Source organism: Sylvia atricapilla, chromosome 3, assembly GCF_009819655.1.
Source record: "Sylvia atricapilla isolate bSylAtr1 chromosome 3, bSylAtr1.pri, whole genome shotgun sequence".
Classification (NCBI taxonomy): domain Eukaryota; kingdom Metazoa; phylum Chordata; class Aves; order Passeriformes; family Sylviidae; genus Sylvia; species Sylvia atricapilla.
Window position 1 is genome coordinate 25,056,093 of NC_089142.1, and position 22,429 is coordinate 25,078,521.

At 36.2% G+C, this 22,429-nt stretch overlaps 1 protein-coding gene across 1 annotated transcript in view; it reads left to right on the top strand.

The window, feature by feature from the left end:
- Positions 1-15,848, top strand: part of PRIM2 (DNA primase subunit 2) — a 91,966-nt gene extending 76,118 nt beyond the window's left edge. Inside the window, exons 10-13 of the mRNA XM_066314961.1 lie at positions 2,471-2,597; positions 3,449-3,531; positions 10,274-10,342; positions 15,277-15,848. Of these exons, the coding sequence (XP_066171058.1) occupies positions 2,471-2,597; positions 3,449-3,531; positions 10,274-10,342; positions 15,277-15,504 (507 nt within the window). The 3' untranslated portion in view covers positions 15,505-15,848. The remainder of the gene's footprint in view (positions 1-2,470; positions 2,598-3,448; positions 3,532-10,273; positions 10,343-15,276) is intronic.
- The last annotated feature ends 6,581 nt before the right edge of the window (positions 15,849-22,429 follow it).

A 22,429-nucleotide genomic window follows, 5' to 3' on the forward strand; every position in this document is an offset into this window, starting at 1 on the left:
AGAGATAAGAGAAGCTGAATCACAGGGATGAGAGAGCTCTCAGTGATGCATTTAACTGCACATGTGCCAACTTGCACCGTGTAGCTGTGTTATTCTCTGCCATCTGCCACTGCAAAACGAGGGAACCAAACGGGATTACAGGAAAGAAATGGGATTACAGGAAAGAAACGAGAAAACATCCAACCTGTCCCAAGGCTGTGTTATGTTACTATGTAGCTGTTGTTTCCATTTACTGCAAGAGCTGCTTCTCAGCATAAAGTAATGAATTAAGTACTAAAAGTAATTTCTGTGGCATTAAGGCAAGTGATATGAAAAGTACAGCTCAAGATTTTAGTATACAGAACTGTTAAAGTGGGGTGTTAATTTTCTAGGAAACTAAGTAGTACATCCTGAAGTATTCATGATTTGCTTTACCCTTGAAAAAAAAACCTAGTCTAACTTAATTACTTTTTCAAATATCCTTTGTTACGAAGATGAAATGTGCTTTAATTAGTCTTCTGAAAAGGAGGAAAGATTCCAGAACTTCTGGGCAGAAGAATAGGTGGCTACAGGATCACAGATTCCATCTTCAGTTTAACAGGTTCATGCAGAGATTGGAGTTTAAAATGCAGTTTGTATTTGATCTTTACTGTGTTTGAGGAGAAAACAGACCATTTGCAGCTCCAACAGGAGCAGCAGCAGGACTTGGCCAACTGGTGCCCTATGAAGAGATGAGGAGCTGTTCCTGGCCCAGCAAATGTGATCACTCACCTAGAGAATTCTTTGTGATGATGAGTTGGTAAGCCCAACTCTGTTGCTAGAAAAAGTAGTGTTCATTTGCTATTCAGTCAACCAGTTATTTTATCTCCTGAGCGAAAAGGTTGAGTAGATACGAAGGAATATTCCCACCTGATTGATCCTGCCTGTGGCTATGCTGGAAAGCAAAATGCTGTTTTCTTTCTTTTCCTCCTTTTTTTAAAAAGCTTTCCTGCTTTTTAAAAAGTCCTTTAAAGTAGAGTAAACTCACTTTGTCAAATGCACAGTATGGATTAATTAATCAATGTTTGTTCAGGGTTTTGGATATCCTTAAGCCTTATTAGGGATGAGTGCTGAATTTTAGTCTTCTTCTTGTATTGACTTGATTATGAGCAGCATCTTGATGAAGAAGTTTCTTTTTCACTGTTTGACTCAGGCACATTTAGGGTTTTAATCTCAAAGTTTGTGTATAATTTTTATGCACATTTATCACGTGTATTTGGATATTATATTATAGAGTTTCAAGTAACTATATTTTCAAAATCATTGAGGTGTTTTATATGAAAAAAAATATGTTTCTGTTTTGTTTTTGTCATCTTTAGGCCAGTCAAGAGATTTCATAGGCATATGAGTATTCTGAAGTACTGTTTGGACATCCACAGGCCAAATAGGGAACTACTTTTATTGGTAGAAATGAGGATATCCTTGCAGTAGTAGTGTTAGCAGTGGTATGTTTGAATTATTTTTCTCAGTATATTACATTGTCTTCTATTAGTAAAATACAGGAGTCAGAGTAAAAAAAAAAATTAAATTGGGTTTTGAGAAGAAAACTTAAATTCTTATGGGAATTGTCTATATTTAGGTGAAGAATTGGAGATTGATGCTATAATTTTAAATTGAACAAGAGCAGAGTTGTTCCTTTTATGTGTTGTCATAGCTCTTTTTTGAGGCAAAGGGAGACTGAAGAGGTGTAATTCTAAATATGATGCTTCATTGTTTTATCATATTTGTGTTTTTTAGAACTTGAAGTATGTTATTTGAACAAATGTTCGTTGTTGTCTTATAGTAACTAATGCAATTTAATAGAATCTATATATTGGTAATCTGATTGCTCTACAGATTTTATGTCACCTATTAGCACATAAAAAATGACAGGAACTCATGCAATTGAATGATTTCCACAGGACTTATCCAAAATGATATATTGATAGCTTTGTGCTCAGCTGTAAAGATAAATGTTTGATTACATCCATATACTGTAGAAGCTTTCGTTTTGTTGGAAGAGTTGGTAGTTTATTAGTAGACCAAATAGAAAACCTTTATGCAAGCAAAGTATACTTCATTTTAGAATCTGAAGAATTGAACGTCAGTGCTGAGCAAAGTACAGGTGTAGCATTATACTTTGGAAGAACAAGAACATGAACCTGAGTAAAGAAATCTGTTATTCTGGTTTTTTTTATCTGATCAGGCAATTTATTGACATTTGTGAAAGATTTTAAATTAACATTTTCTCCATGTACTAATATTGTGGTGTCCAAAATTTTGATCTTTGTATCATCTTATTTTTAAAGCCATTGTGTAATATAAGACCCAAAGGTGGCAGTGAGCAACTAGGTTTTTGTTTTCCTCAGTTTGGGCATGTTTGGAGAATTTATTTTGTTATTCAATATTTCTGTTTGCAGAGAAGATAGAATTACTGACACAATATCTTAGAATTTATTCTGTTTATTTTCAGTTTGACAAAGGATATGCTTACAGCATTCGCCATAGCTATGGGAAAGAAGGAAGGAGGACTGATTATACCCCATACTGCTGCATGAAGATTATCATGTCCAATCCACCAAGTCAAGGGGATTTTCATGGTGAGTTCCTTAAGGGGAAAAACCCCAAGCATTTACAAATAGCAGGATCCCTTGGCTAGAGAAGTTATTCCCTCCTGTAGTATCTTAAATTATGTGTTTAATTTCCAGACCATAGTGGTCTTGAACTGTTCTCTTTAGATTGGACTTTATGACTGCTGGTTTTATATTATGTCATGCAGTTCAAGGAGACTTTAAATGTGCAGATGCTTTAAGAAATGACCAATTAGAGGTGTTCTGAGAGATATATTCAATCATACAGAAAGTCTGAAATTTGCTAGGGTATTTTAATATTTCCTACAGCTGTATGACTAAATGTGGAAAACCTGCACTCACCTCACTGTTGTTATGCTAATACTAAGTCAGTCATTCAGTTGTGTCTCAAAACTCACTGTAGGACAAAAAAAATAAATAATCCACTTTTACTTAGGTGATGGAACTGTTCATTTACTTATGAGGTGCTATTTTTACAGCAGACTATGCTTTTAAAGACCAGTTGTCTCTCATTACTTTTATTTTGTTGGGTTTTTCCCCCAGGTATTAAATGTACCAACACTGTCATTGTTAGTAAAGAACCAACTTAAACTCCTTTCCTGTCACTGAATAAGAATTGTGGCCTGTTTATGGTGGGATATTTTATGTGACTCTTGAGCCTGTGGTGCCCTGATAACTCTGCAGTAAAGTAATTATTTAAAGAAAAAAAAAAAAAGCAATTGTACACATGGGTAATTAACTTTCCTATTAATAAGCTGTTAGACAATTAGGAACAGCTTAGCTGGTCTCTTGAGTGCCTTACTGCACTAACTCCTGAGTAAACTGCCTTGTTTGTGAGCTTGCTTATTTTTTACTGTCAGGGTGCCCATTCCGACACAGTGATCCCGAGCTACTGAAGCAAAAGCTGCAGTCCTACAAGATCTCTCCCAGTGGAATAACTCAGGTAAGGCATATTTTGCTTGACACTTTCATTAATAAGGTACTGCTTTTCAATTTTACTTTCTATTCGTGTAAGAATGCCATATGCAATTTGTCAGTGTGTATTGTGAAATATTTCTTCCTATAAAAGGTTTATACCAGAATTTGGGCTTTCTGGCTGCGGTGCTGCCACTGATAGGATGATGGTCGTCACCACCTTTTATTGTTTAATATTATGAGTAGGTTTATTACAATAGTGGATACAATCTGGAATTTTTTTTATACCTTGTTTTACTGCACTGTGATTAGAAAGGAAGTTTAAATGAATCTGGCAGTGTTTTAGAGATTTTATTTTTATTCTTGCAGTGATTTGTGGATGACTACTGCGTGGTCAGTCTTTTCTATAATAAGCTTCTAAAACCCATACATTCCTCATTATCTGCTGTGCTGATTTCTTCTGAAGAGCAAAAGCACATAAAGCACCTAATGAAATTAGCAGAAATTTTTATTAGCTTTTAAAAAATGTAAACATAAATTGAAAATCTATCTTATATAGCAAAAACAGTGTAGGAATTGGAACTTGAGATGTGTCCTGAAGAACTGTGACTCCCACTGCTTGCTCTAGCAAGAACTTTAGGCAGTAAGAAGTTGTCATCAGTTTCATTGAAAGAAGATGTACTGGTGAGATTTAAGCTGAGACCAAACACTTCTGTGTATTAACTGCCTGTTACTTGCTTTAGGTTCATAGGAAAAACCTGTTTTAAGTTTTTGTCTTTAGTTCATATGGAGCATCACTATTATTTGTCAGGCATCAACAAACTGTTGTACTAGATGGAAAAGAATGTAAAAGTTCCACTTAAAGCAGTCTCCCTTAGATGGATTAATTAGGATGCAAATTAAAGGAGAATAGTTTTAAAGAGTTTATTGTTCATTATAGTAATTCTTGACAGATTCCTGAAATACTTGTATGTTTTCCTAGGAGTGTTTTTTCCTTTTTCTTTTCTTTTCCCTATTTCCTTCTGGTTTATATCAATAAGCATATATATCTATGACAGGCCCTAGAGATACTTTCCTTTGGCTTTCTTTCCTTATATATACATCAAGAATTGATGCTGGTCTGGGATTTTTATCCTGCTAATCATTGGAAAGATTGGTGAGGATTTACTGGCTTAGGTACCTTGCTGTATGTGTAGGTAGGATTTAGCAGAGGTCATTTCTTCAGTGAATTTGCACAGTAAGACAGTATCTTCATATTAAATGTACTTTCTTATTTAATGTGAATTGTGATTCTTTTGTTTGTGCATGTGTTTAGTTTTGGTGGTTTTTTGGTTTTTTTTGTTTTTTTTTTTTTTTTTTTTTTTTTTTTTTTGGGGGGGGGGGGTGCGGGGGTGTGGGGGTTTTTTTGTAAAGTAGAATTTTGATTTGGTAGCAGTCTTATATTTTTTTATCAAAAGTGACTAAGAAGAAAAACTGTCTCCATCAATGTCTTCTTTACCCAGAAATGGATGTTGTCCTGTCCATGACTTCTGTGATGTTTAAGTGCAATTAGGATGTTAAACCAAAAAACCTAGTGTTAAACCAAAAAACCCACAAAACTCCATGCAAAACCTAATAAAATAAAACAAAATAGAATGTTGGCTGTGTCTGAGTTCTCAGAAATTAATCTATTACCTTAGACAATCTTTGAGATATCCAGTAGGAGAAGAGGAAGAAAAATAGTTACCATCTGTCTCCAAGTTGTCATTATTACCACTCCTCCTTTTTGTGCCATTTTCATGGTACAATAATGTTTGTGTGACTTATAACAGTTCAGGATCCTCCAGTCCAGACAGTGGCTTTTAGGAGTCTTCTCTGATGTTGATGACAGTTGCTGCATATCAGAAATTGTTTTCTTCCTTTAGCTCTGTGAATAGATATTAGGGGTGGATGGTTTACCAGTCTTTCAGTGGTCTCATGTAACTACCTTTCCAGTAGCTTGGTCTCAAGACTGGCATTCACTCAAACCCTCTGACTCTTAAACTTCCTGTTAACTCCAGGTCCAACGAGAGCTCCCTTAAAAACTGGTAGGTACCTGTTTTTAATGAAGGGTTCAGAGCTTGAGCTTTCAGCTGTGTGTTTCAATAAGTGCTGTGTTTTTCTGGGGCTCAGGACTTCTTTTGCTTGTTCCTTGCTCTGTTCCAAAATTCTGGGAATGATGCATAATTTTTCAAACATCTATTTTGAATTTAGCTATGCGCTGATGAATTGGTCCCCCACTGGGATTTTCATCTTTCGGTTTAGAGTACTCATGTCTTCCCTCCAAACCCACAAACAAGGCTGTTCCTTGTGTTTGAAGCTTGTTCCTCATGGCTGTCCATCCACAGTGAGGACTAATGTCTAGCCTTAATGGCTGTGGGTTTACCCGAGATGCTCAGATTTCTAGTGTTGTTCTCAGCCTTCTGTTTCAGGGGCTGTCCAGCCTCTTGACATGCATCCTTTCCTTTAAGGTCCGTAAGAGTTTCTGAGTTTTTCCAGTGCAGATAAAGCATCTGACTGCTGTGTGGTAGGATCAAACCCCAGCCTAAAGGGCTTTTTCACAAGACTGGATGTGAAAAGAGAAAGCTGGACCTTGTGATGATGGTACAGAGCAAATACTGCCAGACCTCACGTGAGTTCAGTAGTCAGTCTGAGCATTAGGCTGCTTTCATTGCATTCATTTTGTAATACTGTCGGTAATGAAAAAAAAACTGATCAAAGCATTTGAATATGTGAATCTACTTGCTCTGAAGTATTTGGATCCAACCAGTTGTTTCAGTCTGTATTTTCTGAGGCTGTATCTTGTCTAGATATCTTGCTGAAGGTATCTTCTTGATATCTTGCTGAAGTAATCGTCTCAAAGTCATGCAGCAGATGACTTACAGGTCTTGCCTAGTTATCACGGTGCTTAAAGCAGAGAGCTAATCCTGATGTTTATTCCAAGAACTGAATTATTTAACTTAATTTCACATTTTCCTTATATTAGTCTATATTTGTAGTAGTAGTTTTTTTTAAATGCTTCTTGGATAAAGAAGCATTAACTGAGCATCTAGTGTGTGAATGTGTGGGTGCATAGCATTTGAATTTATAATACATATTTTTTCATTTCTCTCTGCTATACTGCTAATTAGGTAAAATTTTAATGAAATCAGATTTGATAATAGCTAATCAATTTGAAGAATATAAAGTATGTGTTAAGATATGTTTTCACATATGACATACTGAACAAGTGCATGTAGTGACAGGACAAGGGGGAATGACTTTCAGACTAAAAGAGGGGGAGGTTTAGATTAGATATAGGGAAGAAATTCTTACTGTGAGGGTGGTGAGTTGCTGGAACAGGTTGCCCAGAGAAGTTGTAGATGTCCTGTCCCTGGAAGTGTTCAAAGCCAGGTTGGACGGGACACTGAGCAATCTGGTCTAGTGAAAGGTGTCTCCATCCATGGCAGGTGGTCTGAACTAGATAATCTTTAAGGTCCCTTCCAACTCAAACCATTTTGTGATTCTGTGATAAATACATCTGTTGTGATGCTGTAATAAATGCACTGGGATGTGTTGCCTGCACATTTAACATATAGGGAGATAGAAATTATAGACTTTGAGTTAATTATTTCAAAATACCTATTCTTTTTTTCAGAAAGTTTTCTTGAAGAAATTACCTTTTTCCCAAATCATGTCAATAACAGTAGCAAAAGCAAAACGTAATAAAAATTTCTGGTTCTACAATCAGGAGAAAGAGAATCTGGACTAGTTCTTTGTGCCTTTCTTATAGGAGAAATGACATTTCTTTGGGGAAAAATACTTACGCCGATGAACAGCACATAACTTCAGAAGAAGGCTTGTTCTTTCTAGTGGATTTTTTATCCTAATTTAAAAATCTTTTTTTCCCCTATAACTGGGTTAAATTAAACATTTCGATTAAGCCGCTCACTGAACTTTGTGTAATATTCTTCAACAGATTTAGTGTTTTGGTAGGTTGGAGATTCTTCACAGAGATGGAAATAATAAGCCAGTCTGTGCCTAGGCCTCTGATATGGCTATATGTTTCTATGAATGAAAAAAGTCCGATCATAACACAGAACAAAAACCTGCAAAACCTGCAAAAAACCCCACCATAAGACCACCACAGTGAAAAAAACCCCTAACACTCTCCCAGTTGATCTAATATTTAAAAAGTTTTAGGTTATTGCTGTCTGTAAAAATATTTTCCCTTGCAGCTAAAGAAACTTTCCAGGAAAAGTTAGAAATAAATAATATATAACTGAGTCTAAGTAGAAAGATTTTCATGGTAAGTTAATTCCGCAATGTAAAAAAACCCAAACTCGCTTTGAGTAAGTTGAAAATAACAGTGGATAATTATAGAACCGCAACTATCCATGCAACATCTTTACTTTGAGTGCTGAGGATCTATAAAAGCAGGTGGCTGCATACATCTGCCAAACATCATCTCAGCCTCATTAGCAGTCAGTAGAGTAACATCAGAAAAGCAAGTTGCAGATGGCAGTGAAGAAAAAGGCACATAAGGACTAACAGGAAAAGTCCTTGAGTATGTACCTTTACTTACAAAATAAAGCAATGCAGTGTATATGGCTTAATGAATACAGAGGCAAAAGGATTACTGCTGTGAATTAAGCTTTTGACTGGAGGTCTGTTTCTGGGGAAATACTAGGGCAAAACAGCTGCAAGCTTGCTTTCATTATGGACACAAATGTAGTAGAGAAGATAATATTTATTTGGGATAGTAAATCTGTTGTATTTTAATAGAGTATTGTTAGTTTCTCGCACACAGCAGGACTCCTTTCTAGCTGGGCTCCATTCTGTTGCAGTGTTTAACCTTTTTCGTTTCCTCTTTGCAATTTCTTCCCTGATAAAGCAAGTTAATCTTCTAAAGCTGTTCTTCTTTAAATATGTTAAATGTGCCGGTTATTCCCGTTCCCTTTCATATATGCAGAAGGTGAACCTGGTCCCCCATTATGTAGCCAGTTGAAACTTATGTATATACTAACTTTTTTAGTCTCTTAGGGTTTATACTAAGATTTTGTCCATAACTAAGTTTGTTTGCTCACTTAAAGTTCTGAGATTTAAAATGTATTTACATATAAATTTAGAAAACTTTTTATTTATATAATTTTATTACATGTAATCTTGATTAAATAAAGAAGAATTTTGAGAAAACCTTTAAGTATTTATGAACTAGACTGAATTAGCTGATATATTTCAGCTGGAAAATTCAGGTTAGACAAGTCTGAATGCTACAGAAAATTGTAAATGTTTCTTTTAACTAACCAACAGGTTAGTTAACTGAATTATAACAATAACTTGTAACAATAACAGTTACAATATAACAATCACTCCATATTATGTGAAAAATACTTTCTAAGGAAGTATATGCGTATAACATGCTTAGCATTTTCTTTAAAATAGAGATGGGTGTTTTGTATGGCGTAGATTATATTTTAAGGAACAAACAAGCAAATGTAAGGCAATATGAAATTGAAGTGTTTAGAATAGATGAGTTTTTTCAGTCCTTAACTACTAACTTTTTCAGTCAATTTCAAGGAGAGATGAAAAAAAATATATGAATGTACACAGACAGTGGCAGATTTCAGACTTCATTGTCTAGCTGGCCTTGGCCTTTCTGTTTCACAGAAGGTTTAACAGGAGGTGGCAAGAGGGATACAAATGTAATCAGTTGGGCCCTTACAGAGAAATAATGGGGCTAAGTACTTTCCTGGCAGTATGTTGCTGTTTTTATCCATTCAGCAAATGTAATTTATTTATATATCTGTCAATAAATACAAGGCAGCATCTGATAATGAGTACAGCAGGGATTTAGGCTGTGTATTGCTGTGTTTGACACAAAGGTCAACCTTGGGAAATGTCTTGAAATTAACATTTCTTGAAAACTATTTTTCCTTCCGCTGAGGCTATCTCTTAATTCCAGCAATTTTCTCTGTTTGATAAGCAGAAAGAGCATGCATTTTGATTATACAAAGGAGGGAGGAGGTAATGAAACTTTAAAATATTTCAACCGGCATTGCATTCTGGTGATAAGAGTGGGACTTCATGCAGCACAGAAGAGATTATCTGAAGTAGAATTGGAAAGCAAATTGTATTTACAAAAGATGTCATGATTTTCCTAATACATGTTCAAAACAGCCTATTCACTCACATATTCTGCTGAGCTTGACTAGAAATCGCTTCATTTCAAAAAGGACAAATCTGATTGAAGGTAAAAGCGTTCCCCTCTCACAGATACTTGTCTAAAGGATTTGCATTAAATTTTCTTGATGGGAGCACAGTAGTATTTTACTGTGCATCTGCATGAACTGGTAATGTGGAAAATAAAAATACAAATCATGTCCTTGATTGCTTCATGCTTCAACCACTTGAATTGCGAGATTTATGTCTGCAATTACGGAAGAGATGTTGCAATATGATAGTTTGACAATAACTGTCACAATTATATTACCAAAATATAGATTCAACTTGTTCTTGAAGTTGAGAGTATTGAAATTACATTTTAAGGGTCAGGCATACCTTCCTGTGGTTTTATCTTGTTTTTAACGTAGCCAGGGCATTTTAGAATGTTGCCGGTTATTAGTAGGATTCACAGGCATCCTGTGCTGCAGATGTCCATGAGCTGTTGTACAAGTACAAGGCTGTCATGGAATAATACCTGGTTATTGAAATATCAGTAAGTTGAATGTGTGCTAGGTGTGAATCTGTCATGTTCCTCTCCCTCTGTGCAGATACTGGAGCTGGTGAAGGGCATGCATTACCAGCTGGCCTGCCAGAAGTACTTTGAGTTGACGCATGATGTAAGTAGCTACCATTCTTTATTCAGCTGTTATCACACCCACTTTGTCTTGAGGAAGGCCTTGGAAAGCATGAATGAAGCCCAGAGACTATTTTCAGTTTGCCCATCTGTCATTGGTTGTTTTGCTTTGTTAGTTTTCTTTCCAGTAATTTCAAATATTCTTTTTGTAATTTTCTTCGTTTATATATTGATATTGTTATGCCCTCAACAGTTCAAGATATAGTAAAACATTATACTGTCTTCCTGAAAAGGTCAATATTGTTGAACCTTATCTGTTTCAAATCATTTAGCTTTCTCAATATTCTGCTTTTAATCAAATTTGTAGGCTTTAATGCATTGAACAAGTTCGCTGATGTTTAGATACATCTTAAAAAATAAAGAGAAATTGTCTAAAACCTCTTAATTTAATGTCCCAGCATTTGCATGGTTCCTTTTGTTAATTTTTATTTGGTTTTTTTTCACATTTGTAGTCATGTGTGATTATTTATTTTAAATCAAGATGAGCATTCTCAGAGCTTTCCCATTTGCTTAATTGTAAGCCAAGTTATTTTAGAATTTTGTCCAAAACTTTTTTTAAGCTAACAAATGGCCACACTTCATCTCCTATGTAATTTCTGGATCGAAAGAACAAGCTTTTGCACTGATTCAAGATTCCTTGTCATCAAAAAAACCCCTGTGAAGTACAGCTGTTCTTACAGCTTTGTTCTCTTCACAAACTGAAAAACGGGAACCCCTCTTTCAAACAGCAGACTATGGAACAGCCTTACTAAGGATATGTATGAGGATTAGATGACTCACCCAGAGGCATTTACCACTGACTTTCTTGTTCTTACCCATGTTCACAATTGATTTAAGTGGAACTGTTTGTCTTCACGTATTTCCAGCAGTCATATGTATAAATGTATAGCAAAGGTTTACCCTGAACCCATGTCCAGTGTTGTTTTGGCAGCTGTATTTTGAGAGGAACACTTTGTCTTACAGTGCTAGAAAATTTGAGGTCAAATCTAACAATGTGGAAGGAAATTCAAAATAGTGTACAATTTTAAATTTGGCTAACACTCAACTCTGTGTAAGCTCATATCAGTAGAAATACTATTTTCCCAAGATGACTATAGACTCCAAGATCAAGATTCATCGAAAGATAAATCAGTACTGTACGTTTTAGGAAAGCTGACTTTCCATTGTTCTACAGGAAATGCCAGAAAATTACTATTTTTTATCAGTTTTGTGGTAATATAAATATCTCTCTTTGCTGCTTGCACTCAAAATTGTCTTTCTGCTTTGCTCTTGATATTATTTCAGTGAAAGAAAGCAGCATACACAGACACTGTAGTTTGAATGGCACATGCTTATAATGACAATTTTTTAACTTTAATTTAGCTGCTTTACTTTTACTGTTACCAGCCTGCTTGGACTGATTTTTCTGTTCTATAACTATATGTTCTATTAATTTTAATTTTTTTTCTTTGTTGTGGTAAAAACATGTGTCTCTGAAGCTGGTGACCTTTGTTTTCAGTCAAACCTTTGCTTTCCTGTATAGCACTAGCAGATTTTTTCAGTGAAGGAAATTTTGGAAGAATCAATTAGCATAACTGTTTGTTTCTTTGAGCAGTGTAACAATCTTAAGAAAATTTTCATGGAAGTAATGGACTTGCTCACATGGAGAATTTTAACTGAAATTATATAAAAATTTTACCAAGAAAATGTTTGATATGTGTTGGGACGAGCTGTTGCCTCCAATTTTTAAAAGTTATGGTGTATGTGGGATAGATTGACTATTAATGACTTTGTAACAGAGACTTGTTCAAGATTTTATTTCTTGATGTTCAGAGGGTCAGCTTCAGCAGTCTAGTGCTTGGCACTAAGACTGTGCTAACACATACAGCTGGACTAGAGTGAGACTGTTTACATACATTTTTGGGGGTTGGGAATTGGGTTCTTGCAGTTCAGTGCTGCGGGTTCAAATAGCATGGGCTAACAAAAAGCTGATAAAACACAAAAAAATGTGTCCTGTGTAACCTGGGCTTATTAACTTCAGTGCTGCAGCTCTCCTGAACTTTGGTTTCACTTTTTCACAACCACAGAACAAAAGCAGGCATCATTTGTGTGGCCCAGTGCATGGATCTGGCAGGAACAATGTAGGCAATTTGTTAACTCTTCAGTATATGTGAGAAAGGAAAGCTGTAGCACCATGATTCTTCTCTGATATCAGCTGTAGCATTATCAGCTGTCATTTTAGAAGTTCTTGGTTAAAACCAAGCTTTTATAGCTTCAAATTTATTATTTCAGGATTTTCAAAACAATATTTGCTATAGCAGGCATACTGAACTGGAGTTTGTATGAGAGCCAGTGTGTGGAGTTTGTATGAGAGCCATACAAAATGTGCTGAATCCAAAAAAAGTCTTGTGTTAGTATCACCTACTTAGATGGATTATAAAGTTTTGTGTGAAGGGGCAGGTCTTTTTGCTTGGTTAAAAATGTAAAGTTTTAAAGCTACTGCATGTTAAAAGCTTAAAGTTTTGCCTGCACAGAGAATACATTTTTCTTTGGGTATGATGAATTCCAGATAGATTTACCAGTGTGAATTGGCAAAGCTGTTAGAGCAATCTACTTTCTCCATTTCTTATAGTAAGTCTCCATTTCTTATCTCTTATAAAACAAAGTTAATGATAAGGCTTTTAAAATTAGTGTGCTTTGATATATATTACTTAAAAAACATTGTAGAACTTGGCATGAAGTTGTATGAGCAGTCTAATGTAAAAAAAGACTTCCATTTTCATGATTTTCCAGCTAGAGCAGAATATTTTTATTCAGAGAAATGCTTATTGAACCCTGTTGAAAATTACAGAGAATGGAATTGTTTCTATATCACTATATCACAAATGAAGATAATGAAAAAAAATCTTCCCCTTTCTCTTTTAAGGCTCTCACAAAATGTTGATTGTTTGAATGGGTAGAATTATTTTAATTAAGAATTCTCTAGGCTTCATCTGATAAGTTTTATTTAAGTAGCATTCAAGTTTGAAAAGTAAAAAATGGTACGTGGACTCATACAACAATTTTAACTAACAACCTGTAAATAGCTTTTAAAACCCCAGCAATTAAAACTCACAAATACCGTCAATCTCCTCTGAAGACATGGTTGTAGGCTCCATTCATACAGTGAGCTGCTTCTACAGCTTATTCCAGACTGCTGGGGAGAAGAGAGAAGAGTTTAGAATAAAATTAAGAGTTACAAAGTGACTCTTAAATTGGTCTGAAGAGCACTGAGATTTTAGGTTAAAAAAAACAGAGCTCATTAAGAGCTTCTAAAAAGAATGCCAGTTTTTCATGCTATCACTTATTTTTAAGCCTTTTTCGTAAAGAAGTAATTTAGTTCCCATGTAATGAAAATTGGAGCATGGACGAAAGCTGGCTGGATGAAACTCATGCAGATAAGACTAAAATCAAATTCACTGATGACTTTGGGTTAGGTTTTTTGGGCTTTTTTCATTTTGCCTTTGAGTACCAAATAAAAGTGCTAGGACTGTTACTTACTTTTAAGATATTTCAAGCAAGGTCACTGACTACAGTTGCTAATTCATGTCTGAATTAGATTTTGTTATCCATGTCACCATTTTCTAATGGAGCTAAGCTAGGCAGTGGTAGTGCATTTAATCAGGGTTCCATTTAGAGCACACACTGATCCTCTGCTTTATGATTATTCACAAGCAGCTGAAATTTAAATTGATGGGGTTTGGCATATTAAATTAGCCACAGTATGTCCTCAGGAAACCCTGTGTGTGTGCAGAGTTGCTTATTATGCCTGAATTGGCCCCTCCCTTCTGGAAAAAAAGGAATATAGTGGGAGCAGAAACTTACAGGTATATGACTCTTAGTCTTCCATGGTGTGTTGTACCCCGTGCGTGGTAAGTCTTCCAATGTATTTTACGAGCAGTATTTAAAAAAAAAAAGTCCCTAGAATTCACATGAACTGAGAGGCAGATAAAAGGTGCAGGCTGCCTTGAATAGGAGGTGAAAGCAGCTTTTAAAGTAACCATTTCTAATTCTGAGCCTTCCCAAAAGAAATACGAAACTTATAACTTTGGTTTGTAGTGAATACATCAGAACAGCTTCCTTTTAAAGCTGAAAGCTTTGTTGATTTGAAGTATTTCATGGGCATTGATTAAGTGTTCATTTATCAAATAATTCCAGAGCTGAAAGAATGCACCTGCTAAGTGAAAAGTAGCAATACAAATGTGCTGCACCTTATGCTAGTTCTCTGTGTTCTTTTCCACTAAAGACTTAAGTGTACTGTGGTACTGGTTGTGCATCTAGAGTCAGCATGCTGATGGTGGCACTGATGGAGCAAAGATAAGCTTGGTCTGTGGGGCTTCTGTCTTAGCCTGCTCCCTGGTGAATACTGCATTTGTGCCTTCTGGGGAAACCAGGAAAAGACATGAACTACCCTTTTCCATTTGCAGTTTCACACTGATCCTTAAGATCTAGATTTATACTGTGCAGTTGCTACAACTTCTAGTAGTATTTTCCACTTTCATTTGCGCTCTAAACTTCTCTCACTCCCTCTTTTGGGTGGTGAAAGTCCATTTTAAGGTGCAGGTTCAATAGTCCTACATCTGTAAAGAGATGCCATTTTACTTACGTGTTTTTAGATGTTTTGGATTGTTATTTTTTCTTTACTGTAGTAAAGACAGTGTGAAATAATGTTTGAATATACCAAAGTTATTTTATTTCTACAGTGAAGGAAGAAAATTTCTGATGAAACTAGATTTGTGTCATGCTAACATTTACTGAGGCATTATTTACAAACCAATATCTTTTTCTTCAACAAAATTGGAACTTATTAAATTGTTAATTAATCTGTTCTTGAATATGAAAAAGATGATTTTTAGAAATAAGTGTAATAACTTGCTATTCCTTTCCTTCTATGTGCAGGTTGATGACATTGGGTTTTCTTTGAATCATCCTAATCAGTACTTTACAGAGAGTCAGAAGCTGTTAAGTGGTGGTAGAGAACTGAAGAAGGAATTCAATAACTCTGGAAACTTTCAACAAAAAAATAATAGTCAGGAAAGCATAAATTCAAGTTCTACTCCCACCTCTTCAAATACAAAAGCTGATACAGAACTGGAAGGACTGGAAGCATACTTCACTGAAGACTAGGCAGCTGTGCTATTTCTATGTTATTTGTGTTAGTTTTTCTTTCTTTCATTCTTTATCTTCTCTAGGATTTGTCCCTATTCCGAGGAATATGCACTTCACCACCTGGAAGACAAAAGCGTTTAGTGCTTCTTTACTGATAAATATTTCATCCAGTATTTATTCTTACTGCTTTAGGAAGCTGTTTTATAGGTTGTGTTTAAGGATGGGAAACTTTTTTCACAATTATTAGGTAATTTTGGTCTGACTTACCTTTTTTGGTTTTCTTCAGTAAGTTCAAATATTTTTATCCCCTTTTGTGATCACTTTTCTATGTATCATCTTAATAAAAAAATTGCAAAGCGCAAGTCTTTTGTATTTTCTTTTTAGCTATATTTGGATGGTAATTAAGTTGGAGTTCTTGTGATCAAAATTACCCTCTGGAGGAGTCTGTCTGTCTCTTCTGTATGAGGAGCTGAAGGGAAATCAGCTTCCTAATTTGTGCCTTGACACTAAATTTAGAGAGGTGGTTTTGGTACTTGGAAGAGAACATAATTAGAGTTTAGACACCTGTATGTAAGAAAGTAGTAAAAAAAAAAGATCTTGTAGCAACTGACTCATCATGAAGAAGCTAAAAGCTTATTAGTGTCTATTTCATTTAGAGTTTCCTCAATGTCTCAGTGTGGTTGGAGCCTCCTGTATCCTGCTAAGCTAAACAGCCATCTCAGTGAAGCTTTGGGACCGCTAAACTCCACCCATTCTCCCAAAGCCTTGCTGCCCAACTCACAAACTGCTTTCAGTGCAGCAGAAACCATCACGTGGTGGATGGGAGCTCCAAGCAGAGCTGGTATTGTCTAGCATGCTCTTTGGGTATTCTCCCAGGGATTTAAAAGACCTCAATTTATTTTGCCTGCTGCTTAAGGAGTTCCAAGAAAATACTATGCCCTCCCTGGAGAGCGACCCCAATACCGGTGCAGCCTTTAACCACATAAACACAGCACTGTCATTGCTGGGGATTTGCACCAACTCTGCGAGGCTTTGACATGAAGACCCATTGACTTCCATTTTTCTGAGCTTGCCTTGTCCCACCTGAAGCTTTGTTTTACCTGTAACTCTCAAATGACAGCCTATCTTTGTACAGTTTGTGCTGTGCTGCCTGTGTTTATGATTCTGATATAATGTTGTGGCTAATGGCTAGGAAGTAGTAAGTAGTTATTTGTATAGAATGAACTCATCTATGATTTTAGGTGCCAGAGGCTTCATGGATAGAAATCAATCATCCAAGTGGCAAGCACAGATCTTTATAGAAGGATGATTTCTCCTGTTGGTTAAGCTCCTGACATCACCCTACCTGATATGTGTAAGTCCAGGGGTTGTAGTAAATGGTTAAAAAACTTTGGGTTTTGAGGTTTCTTTGGAAATGGTTTGTAAACTGTTCTCTGATTTTGCATTACTGAATACCTGAGCTGGAGGTGCCTAAATGGACATCATGGATTCTTTCAATTGAAATGAAACTCTTTCAGACATGCTGTGAGATTTATGGTCTTAAGTGAAACAGCTGGGAGAAGAATGAGGTCATTGAGGTATTGCATGCAGGTGATCCAAGGGAAAATGTAATTTCTGGTTCAGCTGTAACTTGCTCATGTAGACATTAAACTTCCAGCTCTTCCTTTCTGAGCTTCACTTGTGCTTTGAAACCTATGTTAGTAATGGGCTGTTTGTACATGTATTCTGTAGTGGACTGCTACATTAGCATAAACTGATTTTTAGATATTCAAGCATAATTTTTTTGAAAAATAAGTCTGTATTACAATGAAGCAAATATAACTACACAAATCCTCTGAATGAAAAATCTTAAACTGAAGTGCAAGAAACAAGGGTATGGGAAAAAGCCCTTGTGCTTTATTGGCTTACTTCATTATTGTAGCTTTACATCACTTGATTAATAGTACTACAAATTGCCTTAAACTATGTTTTCTTTCCTTTTATTAGTCAGGAGAACTATAATTAAGTAGCAGAAAAATGTAGAGATTATGGCATATAGTTGCAAGTAACAAAAGATTGAAATTAATGCTTTTGTTGCTATTTGAAGATAATGGCAATTTATTTTCATATTTCACACATTTTTGACCATTTTATGTTTCCTTTGTAAGCTGAATATTTATGAAATGATGATGGAAAAATGGAAAAATAATAAAAAAAAATCCTCCTTTTGAGCTGTTCGATGCTGAGGAGCTTAAAACTCTTACTGCTTTGTAAATTCAGTAAGAATTACTTGTCCTATGATTATGGAGCTGTATGAGATTAGAAAGGCAGAGTCACTAAGAATATGTAAATCATTCATTTGGAAACATGTCCCATGTTGTAGTAGTGCTATTAAAGTAATACTTAGTCAGAAAACAAGGATTCTGAAAATGTAAGACACCCTGATAGAATTATGCAGTAGTCAAAAATAGCAACAAACCCAATTACCAAATAAACCAATAACCAGAGGCCCTCAAAATTCCAGTCCCTTTTCTACAAATTTTAAAAAAAGTGTTTCTGCAGTAAAACATTGCAGATGAATCTCTTTGCAAGTATCAGCTTTTCTAAGTAGATCTTTAAAGTAAATTATTATATTTTGCTACCTGAATAAAAACGAGAGACACATCTAAAATTGGAAATTGTGCTGGAGAACGCACTTCAGTATTCTGCATCAGTAAAGGAGATGCTAAGATAATGTTTGGCTGCATTTCTGAGGTGTTGCACTATGCCAGAACATAGCCCTGTGCAGCAGCCACGCTGATGTAGCAAGTAGTTTTCTTTCCATCCAACATCTGATCTCAAATGTACCACAGTTCAGTTTAGAGTTTGATGTTTCAGAAGGAATGTGAAATACCAAAGCTTGTGAATCTGCATCAGAGACAATACAACAGTCTCTGTCCTCAAAGTCTTTCAAGATGTAATGATGAAGATCTTGGGTCAGGAGCTCTCAGCTGAGTGTGGCTCTAAGTGCTCTGCTGAGGTGAGGAACGCTGCTCTGGCATGGGGAATGGCAGGAGCTGCCTCCACCATCACGGCATCCTGGGAGCTGATCCACATCTGCACACATGATGCTGAGCACGCTGCCTTCCTTCTCTGCACGTTCTGGGAGGTTTAATTCAGACTAGTTTTTGTCTTACACTGTGGCTGGACTGGTCACTGGCAGGTAGGGGCATGTGCAGAACGTGCCTTTTGTGTGAATTTCCTCTGGAAGGGGCCCGGTTTGCACACAGGCTGTTGGCAGTGTGAGCCAAGGCAGAGCAAATGGAGGTGACTTGAGAGATTGCCTTGAAGATGGTGAACATTTCAGACAATCTTAAGTCCGTGTAATTTATCCTGGTTTGGGCTGGGATAGAGTCAATTTTGTTCCTGTAGCTGTTAACTGTGGTGTGTTTTGGAGCCAGTATGAGAATAAGGTTGGTGACACATGGATTTTTAGATGTTGCTGAGCAGGGTGTACTCTAATCAAGGACTTTTCAGTGTTCCATGCTGTGCCAGTGAGCAGCTGCACAAAAAGCCAGGAGGAAGCACAAACTGGCCAGAGGGATATTCCATACTGCAGAATGTCACAATCAGTGTATAGACTGAGGGGAGTTTCTTGAGAGTCACCAATTGCTGCTCAGACAGGCTGAGCTACGGTCAGTGTGTGGTGCCCAGTTGCATGTTGCATCACTTCTTTCTCTTGGGTTTTATTCCTTTCTGTCCTTTTCATTACTATTATTATTATAAATAAAAAAGTTTCAATTATTAAACAGTTCTTAAGCCATGAGGATTTTTTGTTTGTGGTTTTTTGGTGGGGTTTTTTTTTTTTTTTGGAGGGGGGTGGGGTGGGGGTTGGTTTGTTTGGTTGGGTTTTTTTTTTGTTTTGATTCTCACTGCTTCCACTCATCCCTCCCCAGGAGGGCATTTGTGGTGTGTGTGTGAGCTTTCAGGTAAGCTTACTGATTGCAAGCAATTAGAGATGCTTTCCTTGTTTTCCCCAAGCACGTATCAGGAAAATCCAATGATTTACAGATGGAAAGATGTATTTGTATTTGAGTAGTTCTTTTGGGTGTATTTCTCATCACGATACTTCAGCTGTTGTTTATTTTTTTAAAGCATATATATTCTAAAATCCATGTCCATTGAAGTCCCTCAAAAAGCCACAGAAGAATCACTTTTTTTCTGCTTGTACTCATGAAGTATTCTTGGTAATGCTGTTATCTCAACATCAAAACTTCTGCCTTTGGTATCTAGTTGGCAGAAAGAAAAATACTTTCACCCCTTAACACACTTATTTGCTGAGATTTGTTTAAATCCCTCAAATGCTGAAGGATTTACGGTGTTTGAATTGGACAAAGGTTATGATCAATGGGTGTAATTCAATCCCACAAGGAACCTGAAGTGTTTATATAGGTGAATTGATTGAAAAACTGGTATAAAAATGGTTGGGATAATATCAAGAGGGAATTATAGCTGTGAAATATTAGGAATAGATACCTAAATACTAACTTGTTAACAGAAGAAGCACTGGAAGACTTTGGAAGTGGGTTAGGGTCAGTGAAAAGTCAATTACTAGCTGAGACGTGAAGGTGATACCAGCATGTGTCAGCTGGGGGAGAGCAGGACTTGGTGATAAGGCTGCAAAAAAAGGAAGATGTATGAACTCTCAGCTTCTCTTAAAATAAAAATTACAACCACAAAGAAAGCATCGTGAGAAGCTGTGTTTCTAGCTGAAAGTTTTCAGCCAAGTTGAGGATGTTTTGTCATATAACCATAAACTTTAATTAAGATGGTTCGTGAACATGGGATAATGAAAAAGACATCAGTATAGTGGAAGAAGATATAGCACAATGTTTATTGTTTTAGAAGAATATTGCATTCTACTTAGGATCAGAGTTCTATCATGAGAGGTGTTATCCAAACATGAACTCTCTGCCATGCTCAATGGCCAGACTCGTAAAATGAACTTCAGTAAAAATCAGTTTAGATCAGAAGTGTCTTTGCTCAAACAGAACCAGTCAAATGGATGCATGCACTGGATGAAATACAATGGTCTCTGTTGTGCTGTTCAAAGTAGGTGGCCTGGCTGGCCCTTATGGCCGTTAAAGTCTATGACATGTGGATTTATTTTCATGCTTAATACAAATTCAGCCTTCTAAGCTGTAAGTGTCCTTGGTTCAGGCAGCTACTGTAGTACTTTTGGGTAGGAAATAGAGGCAATCTAAGAGATAGAAGATTCAGAAATGTGATTCACTCACTTGATGTTCAGATCTTTGAATTGTCAGTGGTTTGGGCAGCTGCAGTGTTCAGGGAAATGGTTGGCTGTAGAAGAATACCAGGAAACCTGCTGAATGACTTTGATCTGATCTTTGGTATTGGAGCATAATTAAAATATGTAGTTCTTAACATACTGTAGGTAAAACCTGGTAATAATTGGAGTTACTGTATGACTTTGAGTGGAAGAAAAGGAGAATCCTTGTCAACTGTGGCTTAGGAAGGAAGTGAAGGTTTTCTTCCATTGTCTCTCGGTTAAATCTGGAGGCACTGTTGAAGAGTGGTTTTATCTACAATGATCCATTTTTTCTCTCTATTATGATATCCTAAAGAGTGATTGTAAAACTTCCTTTTCCAGGACCTAGCAATAATAGAAATACATTTTTTTTACAGGTGGGGAAACTTTTCACTTGGATTTAAAGTATTCACCTATGGTCTTACTTCTCAGTTTCATCACTACTTTAGTGCATCAAGAATTACAAGTACAAATATCTGAATCAACATACAAATAAGGAAAATAAAAATTATTTAAATACATGTGTCATATCAGTTGTAGGGTGTGTAATCAGAGTTACAATGGTCGAATATGTTGGTAGTGCAGCCATAGTAATCTGGCGAGTGCAAGCAAGTGTGAAAGAAGTGCACTACTCCTTTCCCAGGTAATTTCTATTTGGTATGTTTAGAAATGAGCCTTAAAATGTATATTTCTCCCCTTTGTACCATTCATTTAAAGACTGCTATAATTTTGTTTTGTAAAAATTTCAAGTGTATTATGCAGTGGAAAAATACATTGGAATGTCCTTTTAAAATTTATCACTTGATATTCGTGGATTTTCTGTCTCTTGCCTCTGCTTTGGTTTAAGCTCGCTCTTATGAGCTTATAAGGCCTTACCTTGAAACCTCAGGATTTTGTAGTTTTGGATTAAAGAATCCAACTTCATTCAATTCTTTTTCATGTATCACCTAGGAAAAAGAATCCCTACACAATGAAAATTCTGAAGACCTTCATAGGCCATGTGAGATAAACTCCTCCCTTTGATCTCCTAAAGTTTCCATCAAATGAAATGATAAGTAAAGAAATTAAGTAAATTTGCTTCTAAACAGGGGGGTGTAATTACACTGAGGAAGCCTTATGACTATATTTGTATAGTCATTTTATATTCATTTATATTGCCTCTTCCAGCGGCAAAGCTTTTCTTTTGATTTCTGAATTGTTTTGGACCATGTGTAAATGCGACTTCAGTTGTGAGGGAAAACCAAACCAACCTCACTATGCTTATCAAAAATAAAATAGTAGAATGTTCAGCCCGCTGAACTGCTTCCAGCCTGAAGGCCAAAATTATCTGAAGCACAACCATCAAGCTGGAATATCTAAATTGGCTGTCAAGAAAGTTTGATGGGATATTCACTCTTTTTAAATGCAATGTGTGCTCCCAACATGTATCAAATTAGACAGCAGAGGAGAGCCACTTGTTTCCTGTAGGTAGCTGGAACCTATTTAAGCCAGTTCACCTGTGTGACATTTAAGGTGCTTAAATGCTTATCTGGGAGGGAAAAATCCTTTCTCTGTGTATGCCATTCAACTGTATAACTGGTTCTGCTGAAGTGCTTTCTATAAATGGGTTTTATGTCTGAATAACAACAGCTGTACCGTGACAGGCTTGTCATATTT